The 23,169-nt window shown below is 32.7% G+C and overlaps 1 protein-coding gene across 10 annotated transcripts; it reads right to left on the reverse strand.

Annotated features, from left to right (window-relative positions):
- Positions 1 to 1,095: 1,095 nt before the first annotated feature.
- Positions 1,096 to 21,266, reverse strand: LOC127072701 (protein PRRC2C). 10 transcript variants are annotated; one of them, XM_051013313.1, is made up of 20 exons: positions 20,797 to 21,266; positions 19,674 to 19,821; positions 19,275 to 19,523; positions 18,966 to 19,113; positions 17,444 to 17,689; positions 15,736 to 15,819; positions 15,306 to 15,559; positions 14,152 to 14,680; positions 13,032 to 14,057; positions 12,546 to 12,943; positions 10,135 to 11,682; positions 8,179 to 10,059; positions 7,049 to 7,243; positions 6,562 to 6,870; positions 6,296 to 6,484; positions 6,082 to 6,217; positions 5,633 to 5,983; positions 5,401 to 5,546; positions 4,758 to 5,016; positions 1,096 to 4,679 (listed from the first exon to the last, which is right to left on the reverse strand). In XM_051013313.1, the coding sequence occupies exons 2-20, from the start codon at positions 19,764 to 19,766 to the stop codon at positions 4,528 to 4,530; spliced, it is 8,193 nt and encodes a 2,730-aa protein (XP_050869270.1). In that variant the 5' UTR covers positions 19,767 to 19,821; positions 20,797 to 21,266; the 3' UTR covers positions 1,096 to 4,527. The 10 variants fall into 10 exon arrangements, with proteins under 10 accessions (XP_050869270.1, XP_050869272.1, XP_050869266.1 ...); XM_051013315.1 differs by having other exon boundaries at positions 5,422 to 5,546; positions 12,546 to 12,946; XM_051013309.1 differs by having other exon boundaries at positions 12,546 to 12,946.
- Between the last annotated feature and the right edge of the window lie 1,903 nt (positions 21,267 to 23,169).

The raw sequence follows: 23,169 nt of genomic DNA on the forward strand, positions 1-23,169 counted from the left end.
TTTATCATTTTTACTTGCCTAGTAATTTTATCTGGCAATGAGAACTAGACTTCGACAAAACCAATCAGAATTATTAAAAGATATTCACTAGATGTGAAGAATTTTGAAAATAAATATTTTTACTGTCCTATTATTTTTACTATTAATTTTAATAATTTGTTAATTTCTCTTGTGAAATAAAAAATATTATTTAAATCATATCAAATGTTATTATAAGTGATCATTATGATAGAAAAAAATCTTAATGTTTCCGAGAGATTTACATATTCGAAGTACATAATATAAAATACAAAGATATTCGATAAATTTAATACATAATGAAATTATTTCAATTGAAATATCTTATTAATCAGGCATGCTGGACGAATACAGTACAATAGAGTGTGGAGGTTAAAATCTATATATTATAATTAAATGATTAATTAGCACTCTGATTTTAACCAACTTTTTTCAATTGTTCATTTTTGTGGTATCACTGAATGTTTACATGCATAATGTAAAAAAGTTATATCAAATGTATGTTTATTACCACATTTTAAGGATACTCGATGTAGCAATATAACAGATTTTTAAATTCATTTTATCATTATACAGATAATTAATTTTACAACGTTGATTTGAAACATCGCTAAAAACTTTGCCCTAATTAACACTTTTATGACTTTCTACTAGATTTATATGCAAATATAATTTGTAGTTTGATCAGAATCACTTTAAACAGAAGCTTGCGAATCGTAAAATTTTGATTTTACATATAATTATTTAAAAAATGGGCATTTCTTTCAATAATATGATTGCACTTATAATTGTAGCGATCATTCGGCATAATTATGTAATTTATTATGACTTTATCAGAAAATTGTTTTCACACAATCATAAGTTTTCTGTACAGATTAAGATTCTAAAGGATTATATATTTGATATATACGAAAAATTATTTTATTTCTGACAAACAACGAAATAAGACAAGAATTAATTATAACCGACATGTATTTAAAATGCTTTTCTCTTTTTCATTTCTTTCCACTTAATTAGTAATTCTTAAAATACCAATGCGCGTTTTCATTTTATTAATTATAAAATTCAGAAACAACACAAGGATACATGTTACTTTATTAGTAAACTTGGTGTACCATACGGAGTACATATAATAATAAATAATTTTACGGTCAGTTAATAGAACACGTGAATGATAAAATGACAGTCTCTTGGTTGAAAACAACAATGTGATAAAATGAAAATTCTTTTAAACGACGAACACGATGCACCCTCGTCCCTTTTTTTTTCTTTTTTTGAATGATGTGATTAATAATTATTTTCACTAATTTTTGTGAATGCATTCACACAGGAATTGCGTTTTACACATTTTTATTTTTAATCCATTCCTCGCCTACAATTTGCTGAGGGTTCTCTATTTATTATAATTATATATATATAAATTAATACATATACATACATATATATATATATATATATATATATACATATATAAATTAATAATATAGCCCCTTTGCCATTCATTATTTTATTCACATAATTTAGCACGTAAACGTATAAGTTAATGGTGTCGTATTACTAACTACGGATAGATATATAAAGTTATAGGCGCCCTGGGGTTTTTTCAAGGGTCCATCTCGTTCTTTCACGTGTAAAGCTTACACAAGTGTTACAAGGCAACGGTCATCAACGGTGTTTTAATCGTTTTAGCAGGCAACATTAATACGAAGAAAGTATTAATTTTTGTATAATTTTTTGGGGGTGAGGGAAACGTATATATGTTTCAGTCTTCCAAAATGAAATAATAATATTAGATAATAGAAGGTCAATAAATAAAATAAAAATGATCATAAACTTATGTCGAATTAATTCTCTCGTCGTACGTATTATAATTTTTATTCTTACACGCGTTTAAATTAAATTGTATAAGTAGTATGACGCAAAATGTAAAATAATTTTTTTTTAAAATCAGTTGTCGCTAAATAAGATGCACACATCGTAACAAAATTATTTTTTCGCTATTATGTAACACACACATATATATATATATATATATATATATATATATATATATATCAGATCTTTCTGTCAAAACACCCATGATATGCCCAGGACAAAATTAACGAGGAAAAAGAAAGAGAAACAAAAGAAAATAAAAAGAAGAAAAATACTTTGCATGTAAGCAATAATAGGTATGATTAAATAGACTTTAGAGTTCTTCTCAATGAATTTTTGTTTAAATATCCTAAGTCATAACCAATCGATTTAACAGTTTTTATTTATCTTACTTTTCATTGGATCTCATTTTTATCGTTTACTCAGCATACACGTACGATTATCAAGATTACATAATAACGGTAATGACGATGACATAACGATGACAGCAACGATGGTGACCATGACGATGACGATGACAATGACATTCATGAAGATGAAGACAGTAGGAACCAAAAATGGTAGAGCAAAAAGAAGGAAATAAAGAATGTAAAATTGAATGTGTTAAGGGTTAAGAAAAATATCGAAGATCAAGATAATAAAAATATGACAAAGTTATAAATGATAATGCAATTAGTATAGTTATCGGTAATGTTTGTAATAAGAGTAAAATTATAATATTAACGCGTACGGTATGAGAATGGAGCTTTTATCATTCGTGTCTAATGTTGACGATTCTAAAGTATCGTCTGTATGACGTAATTCGAGTCATTTGGTGAGACACGTTAGCAAGGATTATTTTGTGCGGCAGTGCATCAAAGGCACTGTATCCTCATTTCTTTCCTAGCAGCGTGCCATTCGTTCTTGCATTGTATTTGTATTTTACCTTATTTTTGTTGTTAATTTGAGAATTGCATAAATTTTTAAGAGTAAGATGTGTTTTTAAGATGAAAAGTAATCGTATGATATTGCGACTGATCTCTTCAATCAGCACTGTTCAGACGCATTAAGATGTAATTGTTGCGACGACTCCTCCCGTGTATTAGCAGTTCATAATTTTCCTCGGTAATACACTTCACTTTGCATTCTCTAACATCCTTACGAATAGAACATGAAAAATCCCCAAAGTTCAAGGATATATGGTCGTCGATACGACTGGCAGTATGTTGTGTTTTTATTGATCGTCGATTTTACCCCATTGGTAACGATCGCTCTTTTTTCCTTTTCTTTTTTTTTTCACGCGACATTCGAGCGAGAGCTATGCTACCTTTGCATTAATAAACTGGCAAAACGACAGAGTCCTGTAAACACTACTGTTTATTTTTATTGGCTTCATTTTTATAATAATGCTTAAATTGCAACAAAAGCAGAGAATATACAATTCTTTTTTCACGACTTGTATGCTGCGATATAGCGTGTTTTCCACTTGATTCGGCAGAACACTTCCAAGCCGAGGAATACCGATAATATTTCGTGCTTCCCGCACTTCACAAAAAAATACCGTACACATTACATACCTAACACGATAGAGCACTCTCAGAGCAAGGCGAGGTTATGGCACGATCTGTGCGATATATATAAACAATTGCTTTTTCTATTCTTTTGCGCAGATTTGCTCATAACCTTGCGATATCCATAATGTCCAATATACACGACTTTACGGCGTTTGTCACTGCAACGGGATCACGATATATCATTTCAATCCATACGACCAAAGTGCACGAGTAACTTCATTTTTTTTATTCCGATACGCGGAGAATAGTTTCTTCTACCCTCCCATGCCTTTTTCCTTTCTCTCTTTTTTTTCTTTCTTTCTTTTTCTCTCTCCCCCATTCATTTTCCTTCTTTTCCTTTTCATCACTGTTCCTCTTCTATTGTAACGCTATACGAATAATACGACGATTGGACAATACCTTTCGTCGCGTCTGTTCCTTGCGTACTGTATTGTAAATCGGCAATAGAGACAGTAAACAAATACATTAAATTCAGTCCCATTCTATTCTCCCACCCCCTTTCTTCTTTTTTTCTTTTTTAAAGATACGATCTATATAACATGTCATCTACCGTCGACTACTATTAAGTACACAAATGAACATCGATTCATATCCGAAGTTCATTCGGGTGCATTAAACGATCGTAGGTATTTTTGAATTCTCGATTATCCCGTGCAAAATCCGCTAAATAATTCGTCTTTTTTTCAGATACGTGTCCGACATTCATCGTTAGAGACGTAAACGAAGTTCGTGAATCTCAGATTGATAAAATGGGAATGCTTAGCAAGAAGCGCATGTTTCTTTATCGATCATGGAGACGAGGACGTTTCGCGGCATAAGTATTTTTCAAATTAAAACCGCACGTTCGAATAAAGTAATTCCACCAAATCGTTTATCTCTAATACGCCATTGATTAAAATCTTTCTTTGCGTGAACCTTGCAAGCTGTTTGTCTCAATATGTCAAACATAAGGTAACTTCATAATCTGGGTTGGCTCCTTCGATCGGGGAAATACTAGTTTGCGTTTTTTTACTGTTATTTGTTTTAATGAAGCTTGATTCAACGCTTAGTTGTGTATGGATCGTTTCTGCAGCTTTCACATTCACTCATTTTGTTGACTCACTTCTTCCTTGGTATCACTATCTTGCTGATTCACATTAGATTTGTTGCCTCCTGATTGATTTCCAGAATTCCCATCGTTGATCTTGTCATTGTGCGAATCAGTCTTATCGTTTGAATCGATCTTAACATTTCCTAAAAGAAAAACAAGAATTAATAATATAACGTGTTAAAAATGTTAAGTTCTACTAATAATCAGTGAAATAAACGAACCTTGCGAAGAATAGTATTGTTGTTGTTGCATCTTCATGTTTCGTTGTTGCTGCTGCTGATGTAAATTTGGTCTGTGTCTGTTTATCTGTGCTTGTTGCTGCGACGGCATGGAATTAGGTTGTTGCGTAGAATTATTCAAAGTAGGACCTTGCGCAAAAGGTACAACAGGCCTCTGTATAGGCGGTGGATAGCGTTGTTGTGATGGTTGTATGCCAGCTCGTGGTGGCATACCCATTCCTCGTACATTTTGTTGTAATACCTACAAGTTTACAAGTTATAATAGAAGCCATATGTACAAAAATTGCAACTATTTTTATATTAGAAGATATAAATAGAATTTAATTTATTAAGTAAAGCATTAAATTTGTTACTTCATTTGATTTATAATACGACGTGAAACAAAGTAATATACGAATTGATTTCTAGGCACAAAGATCCACATCCAAATATTATGATGCGCATAAAATATTAACAAATAGTTATCTAGAAAGCAATAAAATAATTACAATTAAGATGTTCTAGAGCATCATTTGGTTATAAATTTTGTATATGTTTACATAGGAAGATTCCTAGATAACAACTTGTTATTATTTTATGTGAGGATTTCCTGTATATATGTATTATATAAAGGAGTGGTACATACATAGTTGCTGTAGCTGCTTACCAAAGCAGATTGACTAACGCCCTGATATTGTTGATATTTATGATGTTGTGTAGGACTTGGTTGCGGTTGCTGCGATGAAGTTTGTTGTTTACAGTTTCTCGATTTAGGAGATGGTATTTGGGGCGCTAAGAATATGTGTATAAAAACAAATTTATTAATATTTTAGAAGCTTTTATTTCTTAAAATGACATAAAAACTGAGCAAAACTTACTTGCGTTGAAGACAGATGCTAAAACATCTTGCTGATTTCCCGATGGACTTTTTAATTGTCTAGGTTGTTCCTGTGGTTGATGTTTATTTAGGAATGTAGAAGTTGCATTAGCTGGAGCAGGTAAACCTCCAGTTGGGTTCCGAAATTGCTGTGCTGCAGCAGCAGCAGCTATCTGTAGTCCTGAATTAGACAAAAATCCAGGACTAAAATTTTGAAGACCAACAGGCGTTGCACTTCCAGTTGCCAAGCTTTGACTATGCTGACCAAATCCTTGAAGACCATAGTGAGTGCCAGTTTGTTGTGTGGCACCACCTGGCTGGTAAAAGCCAGTTTGCGATCCCGGGAATACATCTATAATGACGTATGAAGCAAAGTTAAGTATTAAAACTAATTAATTAACGTATTAAAGCAAATCTAACTGGTAAAAGATTTTAAAAAATTATATTTACCAGCCGATGTAGCACTATAATAACTATTTGCCGATGCCTGTACATTAGGGCCTGGCCTCTGCACCAACTGAGAGTTACCCATGTAACTACCGCTTACACTAAGCACTTGGTTTGGATCATAAGGTATGTAAGGTAACTGTAAAATATAATAAAAACGAATTTTATTTTTTCATTCAGAGCGATTTAGCACAAATGGTTTTCAAAAATAACATACTTGATTTGGCTGTGGTGCAGATGGTGCTTGAAAATGAGGCGCCGCTTTAGTACCAATTGCACCAATTGGTTGAGAAGATGGTTTAACACTTGCTGACATTAAAGAATTCGATGATGAACTGATAAGAACCGTATTTGGATTATTACTAAGCTGCTGATTTTGTCCAAATGGAGGTGCAGTTGCAGCAGTCTATTAAATATAAAGAACGAATCATTTGATGTAATTGCTTATATCCTTTTATGTCTTGATTATACAGTTATACTTACAATACGATATTGCGATAAATTATTGGGATACATATCAGGAGTTGGCGCACTTGGAGCATGTGGTGGCGGTGGTGGCGGCTGTGGCAAGTATACATTTTGCTGGTTGAATGAACTTTGAAGGGACGGTCCATAGGGCGGATATTGCGTGAAAGGTGAACGACTTTGATCCAATTGGAAAGCACCATATAAACCACCCGCTTGTGCTGGTAATTGACCAGAACCTGTATTGAATAACATTGCTGGTGGTGAAGGTATAGCAGACATGCTACCATATTGTGCAGCTTGTGATCCAGGATATTGTGGAAATTCCTGAAAAAAATAAATGACTAAATCAATATATCGTACATTATTAAATTAATTAAACTTTGATAAATTTCGATTTATTGAAAATACAAAACTTAAAAAAAACAACATAAAGAGCAACTTCAAGATTTGTAAAAAATGTGATGACATTGTTATGAATGTTATGAGATATTTAATAACATACCTGATAATTGATATGAGAAGGTTGACCAGTCGAATTGAATGGTGGTGGGCTTAAAGGTCCTTGAAGACTAGCAGGTGGATGACCCATGGGACTCTGTCCAGCTCCAATAGGACTCGGACCGGGTACAGTAGAGCCAGGTTGGGTTCCATTGCTTCCCGCGGATTGTTGCTGCGGCTTCACCTGCGGGGGAACCAGCTGCGCATCAGGCAAAGAGTCAGCATCTTCCCACAGGGGACATGATATTTCTGTTATTTAATTTGCTATATACATCACTGTCAACTGCCAATATAATGCGATTTCTTGTTTTCTCAAAAAAATAATCATGTTTGAAAATTTAACTTTTGATAAGTTAATTTTTTTTATAACGCGATTTCTAATAAACTTTGAGAAAAATAAATAAGCTCACTCATAAACTATGTGCATAAAGACTGCATGATTTACTTACTACTGGATGAAAATTTTCTGAAAAAACACTGCTTCCCTCGGTAAGCGGAGCTTACGCTTTTGAAGAATGCAAGCGAAGGTTCGGTCTTGCTTAATAAAGCTCTTGTAAACAATACATTGGATCAAGCGCGTTATCTACTTACCTTCATCTTTTCGTCGTAGCAAATTTTCAACTGTAGATATTTAGACTTCATGTTTAATACACGAATGTTCCAATAATGAGCTTATAGAAAATTGTCACACATTGACCAAACATTCGCACATTGGTTTCACAAAACATTTTAACAGTAAGTATTTGATTAAGAGCATATTTTTTATGTTTTCAAAATAATATACTTTCAACCGATAATCCAATATTCTCGTACGTAAATATTGTCATACGTAAAACGCAATTATTACATTGAGTATTGATATATTCTAATATATATTAAATTGAATTATTTCCTGGACCATTCGGATGAAAATATTTTTGAAATTTGTACGAATTCAGTAATGCGGAAAAAATAAAACAAAACTAACTAAAAGAGGTATAATTTAGGACAGCGGAGAACCGCCAAGTCAATTTCAAGTGATGCAATAGTTTTATAACATGCACGATAATATGTACATCTAGTAAATATGTGGGCGTTTAGAATTCATAGAATTTCTATATAATTATCGAATTATATAGAAATATAATGACTCACCTTGCACACGTTCGTAGACGTTGTGATTTCATTTTTCATGTTATTCTGGTTGTACTGCTGATGTGGGCTGTAGCTATCGTCGACGTCGCTGTTCTCAAAAGCTTGAGGAAAACTGTTAGCGGTACTGACGACATTACCACCATCTTCATGTTCGACTACAGTCGGCATAGGAGTGGCGTTTTCCCAAACCTTTTTTACCGAAGCTATCTTCAAATTAAGCTCTGCGGTTGAGGGTGATATCGTACTTTGTCCAGAGCTCATGTGCATGGACCGAGTCATTCCCAAAGTTTTGCTTTTGTCTTCTGTCAACTGCGAGAGATCAGAGTCGAATGTAAAATCAAGTTTCATATCGGCGTTGTCTTCGTTCTTATTAAATGATAAAGGCATTTGAATAGGCTCCTGGTTCTTATTCTTCATAAGGTCATTCGGTTTGTTGGAGAAAGCAACCGATAATGATTGTTGCGAATGTTGATGCATCGGATTGCCTTCCTCTTCCATTTCTACGCGCTTGTCTACGCGTTGCTGTTTCTGAACATGATTTGAAAATTTGGATTTCATGGCTAAATCAGTTGGCGTTGTTTTAGTCGTTTTTGAGTAATTTGTATTCTCAAAGATTAAAGTTTGAACCGGTGGTGAAGAAACATCAGAAACATTCTTCTCTACGAGATCTTTCGTGTTCTTTCCAGCTTTTTCACCGCTTGGAGAATTTCGTTGACTGCTATTGCCAGAATTAGCTTGCTCGTTATTTTCGTGAACTTGATCATTTTGCGAAGTTAAGCCGGACATCAATTGAACGTCAGCTGGGACAGCAGAAGGAGAATTTGAGCGCAGTTGACTGATGAAAGGTTTGTCCCAAGCATTCACGGAAGGTGGAGGTGCTGGACCACCAGACGAATCTTTCATATTATTATTGCCAGAACTATTCATTTTATTTACGTCATTTGGATCAGCAAATGTCTGCTGTTGTTGCTGCTTCGCCAAGCGTTGTTTTTGAAATCTTGGTGGGAGCTTCAAACCTTTTGTATTCTTATCGTATTGTTTTTGTGGCATGCTCACTGGTTGCTGAATAGATTGACCTAATAATGATGGTATATTTTGAGTTTGTTGAGAAATTTGTTGAGACCCATTGTTTGATTTAGATTTTGAACGATCTCGTTCTCGTTCCTTCTCCTTCTTCGCTGATGGTTTGATTTCATCTTTTTGGGAGTGTCTAGGTTCTTTCACGTTTTTCTTTGAACGAACCTCTTGGAAACCATCAGAGTCCAACTTATCTTCCACAATAGTCGATCCGTCTTCCGTAAAATTATTCGAGTCTGAAGCGTTATCAACTATTTTCTTTTCTTTCGATTGACTTTTTTTATTCATGTCATTAAAGGCTTGATTAACCAAATTTGGTTCATTCAACTTGATTTCATCTATACGATTTACAGTATTTTCCTTATTACTAGATGACTTGTTAGACATTGATCCACCATGCGAAGAACCTTGACTCCTCGATCTACCATTTTGGGATTGACTTATAGATGACTGATTTCTTTGATTACAGAATGATGAGTTTTGAACATTTCGTTTTTCCGCTCCTGGTGCCCTTGATGACGTACTGGAAGATTTGCTATTCTTTTCACGTTGATCTCGATTATTTCCACCTTGCTCGTTCCTACGAGAATGTAAATTACCACCCATAGCATTCTGGTTTGAGTTTTGATTTCCACGTCCGTTAAAATGTTTGTTGCGACTATTACGAGACTCTTTGTGATCATCCATGTGGTCTTCACTATTTTCAGATGTGGTTTCCCATTCTTCATTACCTACGTCGGACGAGGTTTGTTTCGATACGTTGCTGCTGCTGCCACGAAAACGTGATTCCCGAGTGTCTTTACCCTATAAATAAATAATGAATAAATTATTAATACGATTAACAATCAGATCATTAATAATATACAAATAAACATTTACCCTTCTACTTCCACTGCGAGTTCTCTTGGAGAGAGATTCCTCCTTCTTATGCGGCTTTTGTGATACAACATTGCCAGATGTTTGATGATTATCCTGTTTATTAGATTGTTGACTCTGTGGATTCGGTGATTTTGTACGTCTACCTGTTATACCAGCTGTAAGAGCTTGTTGTTTCGCTATTATTTTATCGTCACTAGACTCTATTGGCGTGCTCGCAGGATTATTTGTCTCTTTATCCGATGCAGTCGTTGTTGAACATTGTTTAGTAGTATTCTGTTTTTCTTCAGCATTACGTTCCGATGAGAAAGGACTTTTACTGGACGGTGGCCCATACCCTTCCATGCGATTACTATTATTACCAGAAGATCTGATTCTAAATCCACCTCGACCTCGTCTGGATGGTTCACCGGATGGTGCAAATCCTTCACGACTTGGTTTTCCATCATATGATCGTTTCTCATTTCGTGCTTGGGAATATTCTCCAGTTCGTTTGTCTTCTCGTCTAGATACCTCTCTGTTACGTTCTTCCTTATCGATCTTCTGAGATAGTTTCGGCGATTTTGCAGACCTCCTCTCTTCTTTTCCTGATTCGGTTGAGCCAGAAATTTCATCTGCACTATTTTCAGAATCAGTGTGGCCATAGGAACCACTTCTAGCAGATGCTGGTCTACCCGATGATTTAGACCCACCTCTCCTTCCTCTAGATTCTTGACCACTCCAACGTGTATAAATGGATCCTCCCCATTGACGTCCACCTCGACAATCTCGAGCACGTGAACTGGAGCTTCCGCTACTTGTCCTATTTCGTGTATTCTTCTCACGTTTTTCCTCTTTCACATGTTCCTTATTCGTATCTTCAATATGCACATCCTCTCTTTTCTCTAGAGTCAATTTTTCCAGATTCTGTTTTACATTCTCTAGTTCGTTTATGTCTTTAAAAGTTTCCAATATCTTTTCCTCTTCCTTTTCAAACGTTGGTGATACAGCATCAGCCCAAGCTTTTGGAGAACTATCTCCTCTTTCTACAGGTCTATTACTTGTTTCAGTTATACGTTCAGATTTTCTGCTACGGATATCGGTTTCTTTTTTCGTTTCAGTTACAGTTTCCTTTACTGCATCTTTCTTCTCCTGCTCAGAGCTATTTCTTTTCAATTGAGTCAAGTTACGTTTCTCGCTCTTTAAATCATCCGCTTCTAATTTATCTTTAGTCACAGGACCAGGTGGCTGTCTTCTATCTCTCTCTCTTTCTCTATTATTTTCGTGATAAAGATCTCGCTTTTTTTCTTCGTAATCCGAAATTTCATTTACCCATAAGCCACAGTCGCGCAACTTATGAGGCTCATCGTCGCGCGATGATGTTTTCGATTCTCTTGACGTACGACTATCACGCGAATCCGGTCTTTGTGGCCGTTCATTACGTTCGATACGTTCTTCGCGTGGCATTTCACGTCGTTTTTCAGTTTGTCTCTCTTGAGTACGATCATCACGCCATTCGGTACCATCGGAGCGTTCCCTATCATCGCAACGCTCGCGTTCATCACAAGTATCCTAAAGAAATGATTTTTACATTGAATATATGCAGTTGGGTAAAATAAAAATTTGCACATAATTAAAGATGTACTGTGGAACATATTACAATAAAAATATAATACTAATTATATATGTATTCTTTTAAATGATAAGTGATAAATCATTTTATGAAGAATTAATTCAAAAAAGCAAGAAACGATATTATCTATTAATAATATGAACAATGAAATTGATAATAATAGCGAGTAAAAGCGAGAAATCACAAAGCATTTTTTCCTTGCAAAGTACATCTTGATGGCTTCAATGCACTTTCATATAAGAAACAGCAGCACAAATGTGCATAACAGACTTATGTAATTTCTAATTAATATTTATCAATTCCCGTATGATAATGCGCTACAAACCGCTGTCAGAAAAAGATATATGGACAGAAAATGCACTAACTTTGTCTGTTACGAAATTCTTTGGTAGCTGTTCTTTTTCATTCAAATATTGGTTTGATCACTTCTTTGTAATTAAGCACAGTAGCCATCACTGTTTCAGTTCTTGAAGATCACATCCATATAAGTATATACCTAAAAGCGTGAGAAGCAAAACAATAACATGCAAGGAAAATTGTTATTTGTGTTTTCTCGCTGAGTTTTTAATATGATTTACCACTTGCGTAATTTGATAAATGCTTCGTAATTGGCAAAAATCATCTCATTAATACAATTAATTTGAAATTTAAAAATAAAAAGAAACGAAGTTATAGATGTGTGTGTGTGTGTGTGTGTGTGTGTGTGTGTGTGTGTGTGTGTGTGTGTGTGTGTACGTCAATTGTTTTATATGCTGAAATATGCAAAATATAGCGTTAACAATAAAAGTTGAAAAAAAATTACCTTTAAATAGTTGTCATAGTCCTTTTTTTCTTTACTGTCTCGGTCACGATTTTCAACGCTGTCTCGATTCTGTCTAATCGGTCGATTCTCTCTACTTTCCCTACCATCTCTTGAATCCAAATTTGTTTCTCGCTCCTTATCATCGAAATGTCTCTCGCGTTCCCAAGGTTCGCGAGGATGTCTATCGTCCCAATCATAATCTTTGTAGGTGCGAGTGTATTCGTCATAATAACCACCTGATTTTCGATGTGCAGGATGACGGTAACGATCCTCTCTGGATAATTGTCCACGATGGTCGCGCGATGAAGAACGATCCTCCTCCAATGGTGATGATACATCCGAATCAATTCTACTTCGCCGGGGTGGTGGTACTGCATGTGATTGCTTCGTATTGTTATCTACTAATACAAATTTTCACTGATTATAATATCTATTTAGCTAGGAGAATTACGTTAATTTTATAATAAAAACAATTTTTAAACTTACTTAAATTATTATGATTGTGACCCCATCTTCCGGAATCATATTGTTGAGCAAACGAGACAGATTGAGATGATCTTTCTGCGCTTGGTGAAATGCGATTAAACCCAGAACCACTCCTTTCTGCCTGTTGTTTTTGAAATCTGGGTGGTATGTTAGTTTGGAAATGTCGTAAAAATCCAGGATATTCACGATCTCTAATATCACGTTGATCACGATCACGTTCTCGTTCACGTTCGCTGCGTGCAGCAATATCTGGTTGTCTCAAGAAATTCTGTCGATCTATTTGTCGATCATTTTGACGATCATTTGGTCGATCATTTGGTCGATCATTCTGACGGTCATTTGCTCGATCGTTCTGGCGTTCGTTCTGACGATCGTTCTGACGATCGTTCTGACGATCAATTTGTCGATCATTCTGACGATCAATTTGTCGATCATTCTGACGATCAATTTGTCGATCATTCTGACGATCAATTTGTCGATCATTCTGACGATCAATTTGTCGATCATTCTGACGATCAATTTGTCGATCATTTTGACGATCAATTTGTCGATCATTCTGACGATCGTTTTGCCGGTCAAGTTGTCGATCACTCTGTCGATCATTCATCAACTGATCACGGGTGTCTCTAGATTCTCTTAAATTGTCCCTAGGTTCACGAGATTCACGAGCAGATTTATCATCTTTTCCTTCAGAAGAAGTGCGAGATCGTTCCCGTTCACGTTCTCGATTTTCACGTTCTCTGATTTCTTTCTCGCGTTCCCATTCGGGTACAGGAATAGGTACAGGTGGAACACTAATGAGACCTTTCGGTTCAGGTGGTGGTCCACGTTCATCTTCTTTTTGTCTTGATTGTTTTTCTTGTAATTTCTTTTCCAAATCTTGTAACTTTTTAGCTGCCGCTTGTTTAGTAGATTCTTGGAATCTTTTTTCTTCTTCCTCTTTGCGTTGACGGGCACGTTTAACAACAAATGCAACTTCAACTTTCAATCTGCGTCTTTCATTCCACGCTTCGTCGTCTTCTGCGTCTACTTTAGAACAAAATATATATATAATTAACATCGATATTTTAAAAATGTATAAAACGTATACAATAAAAGTAATAAAAAAATGATTTCAAACCTCTCAAAGAATGCACCGATTGCAGCGATGGTTGAGTAGAGAAGCAATTTGGACCATTAGGACCACGTAAATCTCGAGATAGAGTGCTTTGATTCCATGGACGATGCGTAGGTTGATCTCGATTATCTTTTGCAGTTTCTCTATTGTCACGATTGTCCCTTGGTTTATCTTTATTTTCCGAATGATTTTCATCTAATTTTTCTTCTGTCTTAACATCTTTTTTTTCTTCCTTTTTCGGGGGCTCAGGTTCAGGTTCGTCATCGCTAAAAGCCAATTTCTGGTTATAATCAATATCATCGTGCGCTGCCCAGCCTGCGTCACGCGAGATATCGTCCATTCTTGTTAAATCTTCTTCTTTAATAATAGGACGCGTTATGATCTCCTCCTCTGGAACGCGATCGCGTTCTTGCGGTCGTTGAGGAAGAGGAAAGCGATCTGGAGGATAGTTGAATCGTGGCCGTGGACCACCCGATCCTACGTTTGGTGAAAACTGAGATGGGAATCCACTTGGGAAATTTCCTCTATACATCTAAATATACAGACAAGGACATACAAAATTAATATCTCGCTTACAAAATATTATGCAACGTAAAAACCAAATTTGTATTAATAACTAACGAAAGAAATAAGAAAACAAGAGTAAATAATATCATTAATGAAAATAATATGATATTTTTAACTATGATTAAATAAAGTAGAATGATTTTAAGACTTGCCTATGTGTATTATAATAATTTATATAAAAATATAAGAAATTTTTAAATTTTACAGCAAATAGCGTAGTACAGACGTATTAAATAAATTATATTTATCATAATTAAAAAGTTTGATTAGATATAACTGCAAATTTCGATGCTTTAAAAATGTCTATGAACACTAAATGTATTGCAAAATTTTAAATCACCGATCTATTTACAATTCACAATTCGTGAAAATATCAATAAACATTTGTATAAAATCTAAAGTAACAATAAAGATGTGTGGTACATAACGAAAGGAGAGAAATCTAAAAATATAATTTATATTATAATAATTCCAATATATAAATGTGATATTTTAATATATTTTCAATGCTGATACGCGTATAGATAAAGCGATTAGGTAAAAAGTAACGGAGGAATAACCCTTCGATAATGTTGCACATTCGAACTAACCTGATGCGAAGCAGAAGGAAGTGGACCTTGACTGTTGGGGGAAGTACTCTGGCCTGCCTGGCCCATAGCCATGTTGGGCGATTGGCCCAAGTTCTGTCGCCCGCCAGCGAGTCCCTCCGTGTGTCCCGTAGAACCACTGGGACCCACCATTGGGGGGCCCTGGACCGCCGGAGTATTCCCATTTCCGGGAGCGCCTGTTGTTGGTGTTGTTCCGCTCGTCGTGCGACTGCCTCCTTGAATCCAACTTCCTTCTGCTATAGATTTATAAAGTTCATTCATCATAAATAATGCAATTAAACTAACAATATAAATCTTTTTGATATGGGACAACTACTGTATCAATATTTGTATTTAAACTATAAATACGATATTGTAATCAGAATATGATTACATAATAAAATATTATTATATTTATTATCATATTATTTACTTTGAGGGCGTAGACTTGGTCCAGGACCATACTGTGCATTTAGTTCTCGATTCTGTTGTTGCTGCTGATTGTTTAGTGCACCTCCTAAGAATATTTAAGATATATAATATAAAGTACTTGCGAGGACATATGTACAGCTGAAACTCTTAATAGTCTAATCTGTAACACTCATGCGAAACATATCTGTCAGCCATTATAGTGTAGTGCAGTGGCTTATGAATAGTCCCTGCATAAATAATAAAAAATGCATGAAATACTTGTGCAAAACTATTAAAAGCACCAGCTGTTTATATAAATTGATGTACATTTCTAAAAGAACTTTGACATAAATAACTAAAAAATGAAATTCATTTTTCAAGATTAATTCAATACAATTCAATACAATGTGTCTCACTGTTATTAATGAAAACATAAGAAAATTATAGATAAATGTTTCAGATGATAGTATAGACATATCATTACTGAGATAATATTTATCACATATTAAATCCATAATACTTGAAAATATAATGTATTTTTTAATATTCTATACTTGTATTTTTCTCTGAAACATTTTCTTTATGTTATCTTTTTGTACAAAGATACTTTAATAATACAAGTTTAACCAAAGTGTTCATATAAAAAACACGTGCACATATGATTTGTATTTAAACCATTTTAATTTAATGACATACTGATATTTCTTCGTTGAAAATTATGGAACGTACGAACTTGGAAGTTTAATATTAAAAAATATATTCTTGGTTTAATAATTCTGACATATATAGCATATATGTCAATGTACGTATATCTCATATGAGATCTATTTAAAAATTAATTCTATTCTGATTATCATGTAAAAATTAAATATTTAAATAAGATATTCACATTTATTTCCATTACTTTCATTATTATATCAATTTTCAACGAAGATCATGTTACTCTACTAGAGCACAACTATTTAAATACATTCTTGATATACTCAAAACATTTACATTTTGAAATATTATATTACAAAATGCAGTTAACCAATTTAAACAAGCATATTATAAATGTAAACTTTCAATAAAGACTCTAAAAATCATAATATATAGCAAAACAAAGTAAATATGTTCTATTAAACAAATTTTATAAAATAATATATATATATAATAAATATTATAACTTCAGAACTATTGGATTAATGATTATATGATTGATTATATATCTGTAATATGTTTTTATATTCATTATCTTTTCATCATATATCATTATTCACATATATCATATATTACTAAAATAAAATTTATATAATAAAAATGCTAATGATAAAAGAAAAGAGCTTATTTTAAGTTTAAGACTGATATTTTGTATCTTAATTATAATACAACAATATATATATCATAAATAATCAAAATATTGTACCATTTCAGTTCTTACATATATTTTTACTATTATAGTATGTGCTATAAGTAGGACTATAACAAAATTTACTGTATCCTTATTATATAAAAAATAGATATTTTCGTAATATTTGTTTTTAAATATAATTTTTTTATTTTCTTACATATATAGTAAGTTTTGCTATTGCCCAATGAAATATTATATGAAATTAAATAATTTAAACCTTTTAATCATACTGATTTCTATAATAGCATAGAATAAAAAGCTTTTGGGGAAGAAGCACTAGAAGCACTACTGCAAGGAATCAAATTTGAATTCTAACAGCGACAAGCAAGCAGCATCCCACCTGAGTGGTTGTGGGAATATGGCTGTTGCTGTAGCAATGAGTGGTGTTGGACAGCGACTGAGATCGCATTGGATGTTGCCGAGGACTCTTGAGTCTGGCTCTGATTGGAGGCGGAGACAGAGGGCTGTCCGCTGAGACTGGGAAACTCGTGTTGGAACTGCGGGGACTGGTGGGCAAGGAAACTCAGCCCAGGGGCACTTCTTCCCCCTCTTCCGCCCCCCACGAGCCCCGCGTATCCAACCACTGCTGCCACAATGGGCATACATATAAATTAATTGTACTATCCAGGCAGTTTTACTGAGATTATTATCTCAAATTTATAACCCAGAAGTGGATATCGAATATTTTGAAATGATAAATAAACTGTAAAACTAATATTCCATATAATAAAATTTTTACTCTCACAAATAGTTCTGAAGATCCAATTCTGGATTTTTATATGAATGTAATACTACAGTATTACTTATTTAACTTTATAAGTGAGATTATCTCAATATTCACTGATACGATACATAGAAACCAAATAATCATAAATCCTTTTTTACTCTAGTCAATGACATCATTTTTTACATATTATTTATTGTTGTTACAGTGATATAAATGGAAAAAAAAACGAAGTTTTTTGTAAGCATCATTAAAATAACAATATTTATAAAAATTGAATAATTACCTTTTAATTACATTTCAATTAAATGTTTTTATTATATTTGTGATGTTCTTGTTGTTGCATTACTTAAAATTTTAATAACTACGTACATGTATATATATGAATATGTTTATATACACACACATATATATATACATATACTTATATGGTAACTATGTAACTCATTTAGCTACGAAGAACGTAAGTAGTCACTCATCCATATGTATGTTTCTAAATCATCATTTTCACTTGATCTTTAAATTTATGAGATCTTTAAAAATATGTGATTATTTTTCAATATAATTTTTAGACTGTACTACAAACAACAGATGTTCTTAAATTCAGATACATCGCAGCTAAAGAGTTAATCATAACTGTACACTGTACCATACAACGTGCTTTCTTTTTGTAAGCATTATTCACATTCCTTGATAATATTCAAAGTACAAAGCTACTACCATTTCTTCAAATGTAATATATGCAAAACAACAATGACTTTTTCCAATTTCTAACTGATATGCATGGTAAATATTGCAAACAGCATATTAGTATAGTTTATTTTTCATTCTCTCTCCCTTCTTTCTTTTTTAGTTTTGCTTAAAATATAAATGAAATTAAGATATTTTCTTAAATTTAATGGTATGAATAGGTGGCATGCTTTTTCTTAATGATACATAGGAAGGAACTTATAAATAGAGGATCAAAACTAAAGCAAAGTATGCATTTTTCTCTATCAATGTTCCTTTCAAAGCATCTTTTTGCATAATTTATATTTTTCAATATTTGAATTTGTAGAAGGTATTCTTTTCCATTAAATTTTTTTCAAAGAAAGCAAATTTGGTAATGTTATTAAAAAGAAAAAAAGAAAATACATACCATCTCCTGATTTGCTCATAATTGCACTCCATGATGATTTGTTGTTTGCATCGGAAGAATGTGAAGTACCTTGTTGTCCTGGTAGCAAAGGATGAAGAGATGTTGGTGCAGTCGACCCCGTTACACATTGTGTTGGTGAAGAATTTGTCTTGCAAAAGAATAGAAATGTTTGTGTTATTATAATACAAAATTTTGTAAAAATAGTACAAAATATATATATAATATATATTGCGCGTGCGCATGTATATACATATATATGTTTCAGAGAAAAAGAGGGAAGAGAAAAAAACACATAGTTATAAAAGTTACAGTGTTTGAATCTGTTGCTGTTGTAGATACAGTAGTATTAGTGCTTGAAGATCCTGAATCCTTGGTAGTTGCCCAACCACTTCCTCCACTAGGTACAAGACTGACAGCTGGATCGCTGCTGCTAGTTTCACTTTTCAAACTGGGCAAATTAGCGGGAGGTCTCCGTGCCGAGGGCACCCTTCCGAGGGTTTGCATGCCATGTTTGCGCGGTAATGTGTTCTTTTGTTGATGTTGTTCTAAGGATTCTCCCTATGTATGATATATAACAAATAAATATTAAAATTTTAAATTATGAAATATTTTTATATTAAAAAAAGAAATATTATCTCTAATCTTAAATATAAATAGAATAATACAAATATTATAAAATTAATAAGAATAATATGCTGATCAACTTACCCTGCTTACCCGATACAAATTATTGATATCTAACGATTGAAACTTTGATTTTCCTTTCTCCCCCTTCGACAAAATCCCTGACAGAGTAGACATGCTGTCTGCAGGCAACCATTTAGTACCAATCAGACCCAAAGAACGAACCGTTTGTCTGAAATAAAAAGGGACACAATATTGATTTATTTTTTTACTTATATATAATCCTAATTTTTAATTTAATTGATTATTGTATATAGATATAAATAGATATAAATAATCAGATTCTACAGAAGGAAAAAAAAATCATACAATAATAATAGGAAACATTATTTAATATTATTTACACAGCAGCTCAAAAAAAAATATCAACTATATAAAAGAAAGCTAAGAGAAGTTAAAAATATATTTTTATAAAATGTCAAAAATAAGCATTTGAATAGTAAGTTAAAAGTGTTAAAAAAAATATAACTATTATAATATTAATTAAAATTATGATATAGATTTATTATTAAGATTATACTAATCTAAAAAAATATAATAAAAAAATTTATATTAATTTTGAAACTGTAATGTTTTTAATAAATTCTGTGCTTACTTATGATAAAGCATATATTTATTATTCAAATAAATCTAAGTGTTATAAGGATAATATTAATACAAGAAAAAATGCAGAAAATAGTAAAAAAAAGTCATTGAAATCGTTGATTGTAGTGAATGAAAGGCCATAGCATTGCTCAAGATATACTATATCATTGATTTAACCAAGCACGAAGAATTATAGCTCAACGTAATTCTTTGAAATAGGAATAAAATTGGATTTTTCCAGAAATAACATATCGAACATGCGGATCTATGAAAAGAAATTGTACGGGAGGCGCAACCCTTCCTATCGCGATGTCAAAGTCACCGAACCGCTCAAAACAACGATCCTCGGATCGAACGTGAAAAATCCCGCATTTCTCGAATGGCTTTTATTCGATAAAGATATTTAAAGATCGGAATTTGGCGATATCACGCTATATTCGGAGAAGCGATAGGAAAAGAGAAGCTATCAAAGGGGAGGGGAAGTTCAGAAGAGTTTAAAGCATCTATATAGAAAAAGGAGAGTCCACGACGATAGAGCCAAATTGACAAAATAATTGCTTACCTTGGTCCGTCCAAATGGGTTGCCAGTTCACAAAGGGGTTAAGTCCCGTTTAAAACTACTCAATACACGGATCGCCACGGATTACAGTCTCAAGTCTCAACAATTGTACCGCGCCTGAGAGACACAGATACTTCTTTTCCACAATTCGTCCAAGATGGCGAATGCGCGACTTTCGGCTCTTCTTCTGCGATCAATACAATTACGTCATGCAGGCCCAAACAGAGTCGCTTCTACAGACACGCCACTCGAGCGGATTTCGCTGTCACTTTGTCGTTGCGTACGCACTTTTTAGATTGCGTTTATTTTCTATCCGATTTTAATAAAGGATGAAATTGCACACTTACAGAATCACCGGACACGATTTCCGCTTTTTAAGGAGAATGAAGCGTATCGCGAGAGTTCGTTAATGTTTTTTCGCCTAACCGTTACTCACAGCAGGAAGGTGTAAACGGACTCCGCAGATGTAAAGCGGCGCTGCTATGAAAATTCCTTTAGCCATGCACCAAAGTCAAATTCGTAAGATGGCCGATGCATGCAATCGTAATCTCCTATTAAACAATGCGAAAATACTATATAAGAAAAATATTTTTATACCATATGTTTTCATACAAAAAATTATTTCTATTAATTTATTTTTCTTCTTCAAATTTCCTTTATGCTTTTTAAAATATACACATGCAGTATAATTTTCAACAATAACTTGATCTTGGCAGTAGTCGTTTCACTTTTTAGATGGCGCTATGTTACATAAATTGCTGTCTTCTTTGAAAGCTCTTTGTGATACCGATACGTGGTTGATGTTATGGAACAGATGAATCTCTTCAAAGATGATTAGAATTTTATTTTTTTTGCTAAAGAATATAATTTATTTAAACGATAATCAATTTGTTTATAGTAAGTAAATCTTCAACGATATATAATAAAAACTTGTTCGATTTTTTTTTAAATAAATATTTCATCTTATTCATATATTAAAATACTTTCATAGTTTTTTTAAGTTTTTATGTTTGTGTAATAATTTTAATACATACAGTACAGTCGATCCAAGAAAATCTAATTAATTGAAAAATCAAAAAATTACAACTATTAAAAAATACCAGTTTAAATACAGTTAGTGTAAACAATATTCTTGCAATATCTCATTTCAAGGAGACATAGAACTTCGTTTATTAACAAAATTTCGGCAAATAAAAGCTATATGTATATTCTTAGAAGTATTCAGGATAATTTTTGTAACAAAAATCTGTATATGTTATGAAAATATTAACAAATATCCAGAAAATAGTAAAAATATATGCATAGTAAATATTCGTATAGTTACAGTTTAATAGAAAAAACTATTAAGATTTAATATCTAAAGTACAACAGATCATTTGATTTAATTATTTTAGTATTTGGTAGGATTCTTTATTTTGATTTTATTATAGCTTGAAGTTGTGTAATAAAATTAAAAATTTTATTCCACTCTTTTAAAAGAACTTTCTTTAAATAATTTTTTAATGAAATATGGTATATTTTTTGTTTCAGGTGATCCTATATATATTTAATAATTTTTATATCTGGTAATTGTGAGAATATTTTCAAATGTTTCCAAACATTACATAAGATCCATATTTGCATATTAATAGCACTATGTTTTGGATCATTGCTTACATAAAAATGAAATTATTTTTTAAACTCATTTTCTCTGCATTTTGATAAAGATTTTTTTTTTAAATAGCAATGTACATTTTGTGATTCATAATGCTATCAATAAAATGAAGAGATTTAATACCAATAGCACTTATACATCTTTAAATTAAAACAGATTTGATCATGCTTTACAATGGATTATGTTTTGTTTGCCAAATTCTATATATTTTTTTCCATTTGGCTAATTTTTATACAATTGTACAATTGGTATATTAATATATTCCTTTATGATTTTCAATTTTTTTTTCTATTGATATCAGTTATATAATACTTTTTATAAACTACTGTTTCATGGTAATTTTTCTTCACAAAAAATTATCTATTGTACTGATATTTATATACAATATGTCCTGATGCAATGTTGATTGTTGATATTTAAAAAATTTTCAACTTAACTGACATTGGTAATATTTACATTCAATGTCCTTTATGTTGTAAATATAGTAAATAATGTTAGGAAGCAGTAACTATACAAATACTTAGCAGACATAAATGGTGCATGATATATCCATCAAAATTAGATAAAGAAACATTATATTACTTTATGCAAAACATTACAAACTTTATGCATTACATACAGCATGCAAAATCTTTATACATTATTGCACTGATTGTGCATTATAAGTGTTCATTTTATATTTTTATAAATTTATTTTTTATTATTTTGACCTGAATAAAGTA

This window comes from Vespula vulgaris, chromosome 2 (genome assembly GCF_905475345.1).
Source record: "Vespula vulgaris chromosome 2, iyVesVulg1.1, whole genome shotgun sequence".
Classification (NCBI taxonomy): Eukaryota; Metazoa; Arthropoda; class Insecta; order Hymenoptera; family Vespidae; genus Vespula; species Vespula vulgaris.

Excerpts from the sequence above, each read along its gene's own strand:
- LOC127072701 (XM_051013306.1), bottom strand. The coding sequence starts at position 19,766 with ATGTCTACTCTGTCAGGGATTTTGTCGAAGGGGGAGAAAGGAAAATCA. Across the intron at positions 5,984-6,081 it reads TTATAGTGCTACATCGGCTG|ATGTATTCCCGGGATCGCAA; the intron begins GTAAATATAATT and ends ACGTCATTATAG. Across the intron at positions 5,017-5,400 it reads TAAGCAGCTACAGCAACTAT|GTATTACAACAAAATGTACG; the intron begins GTATGTACCACT and ends GTAAACTTGTAG.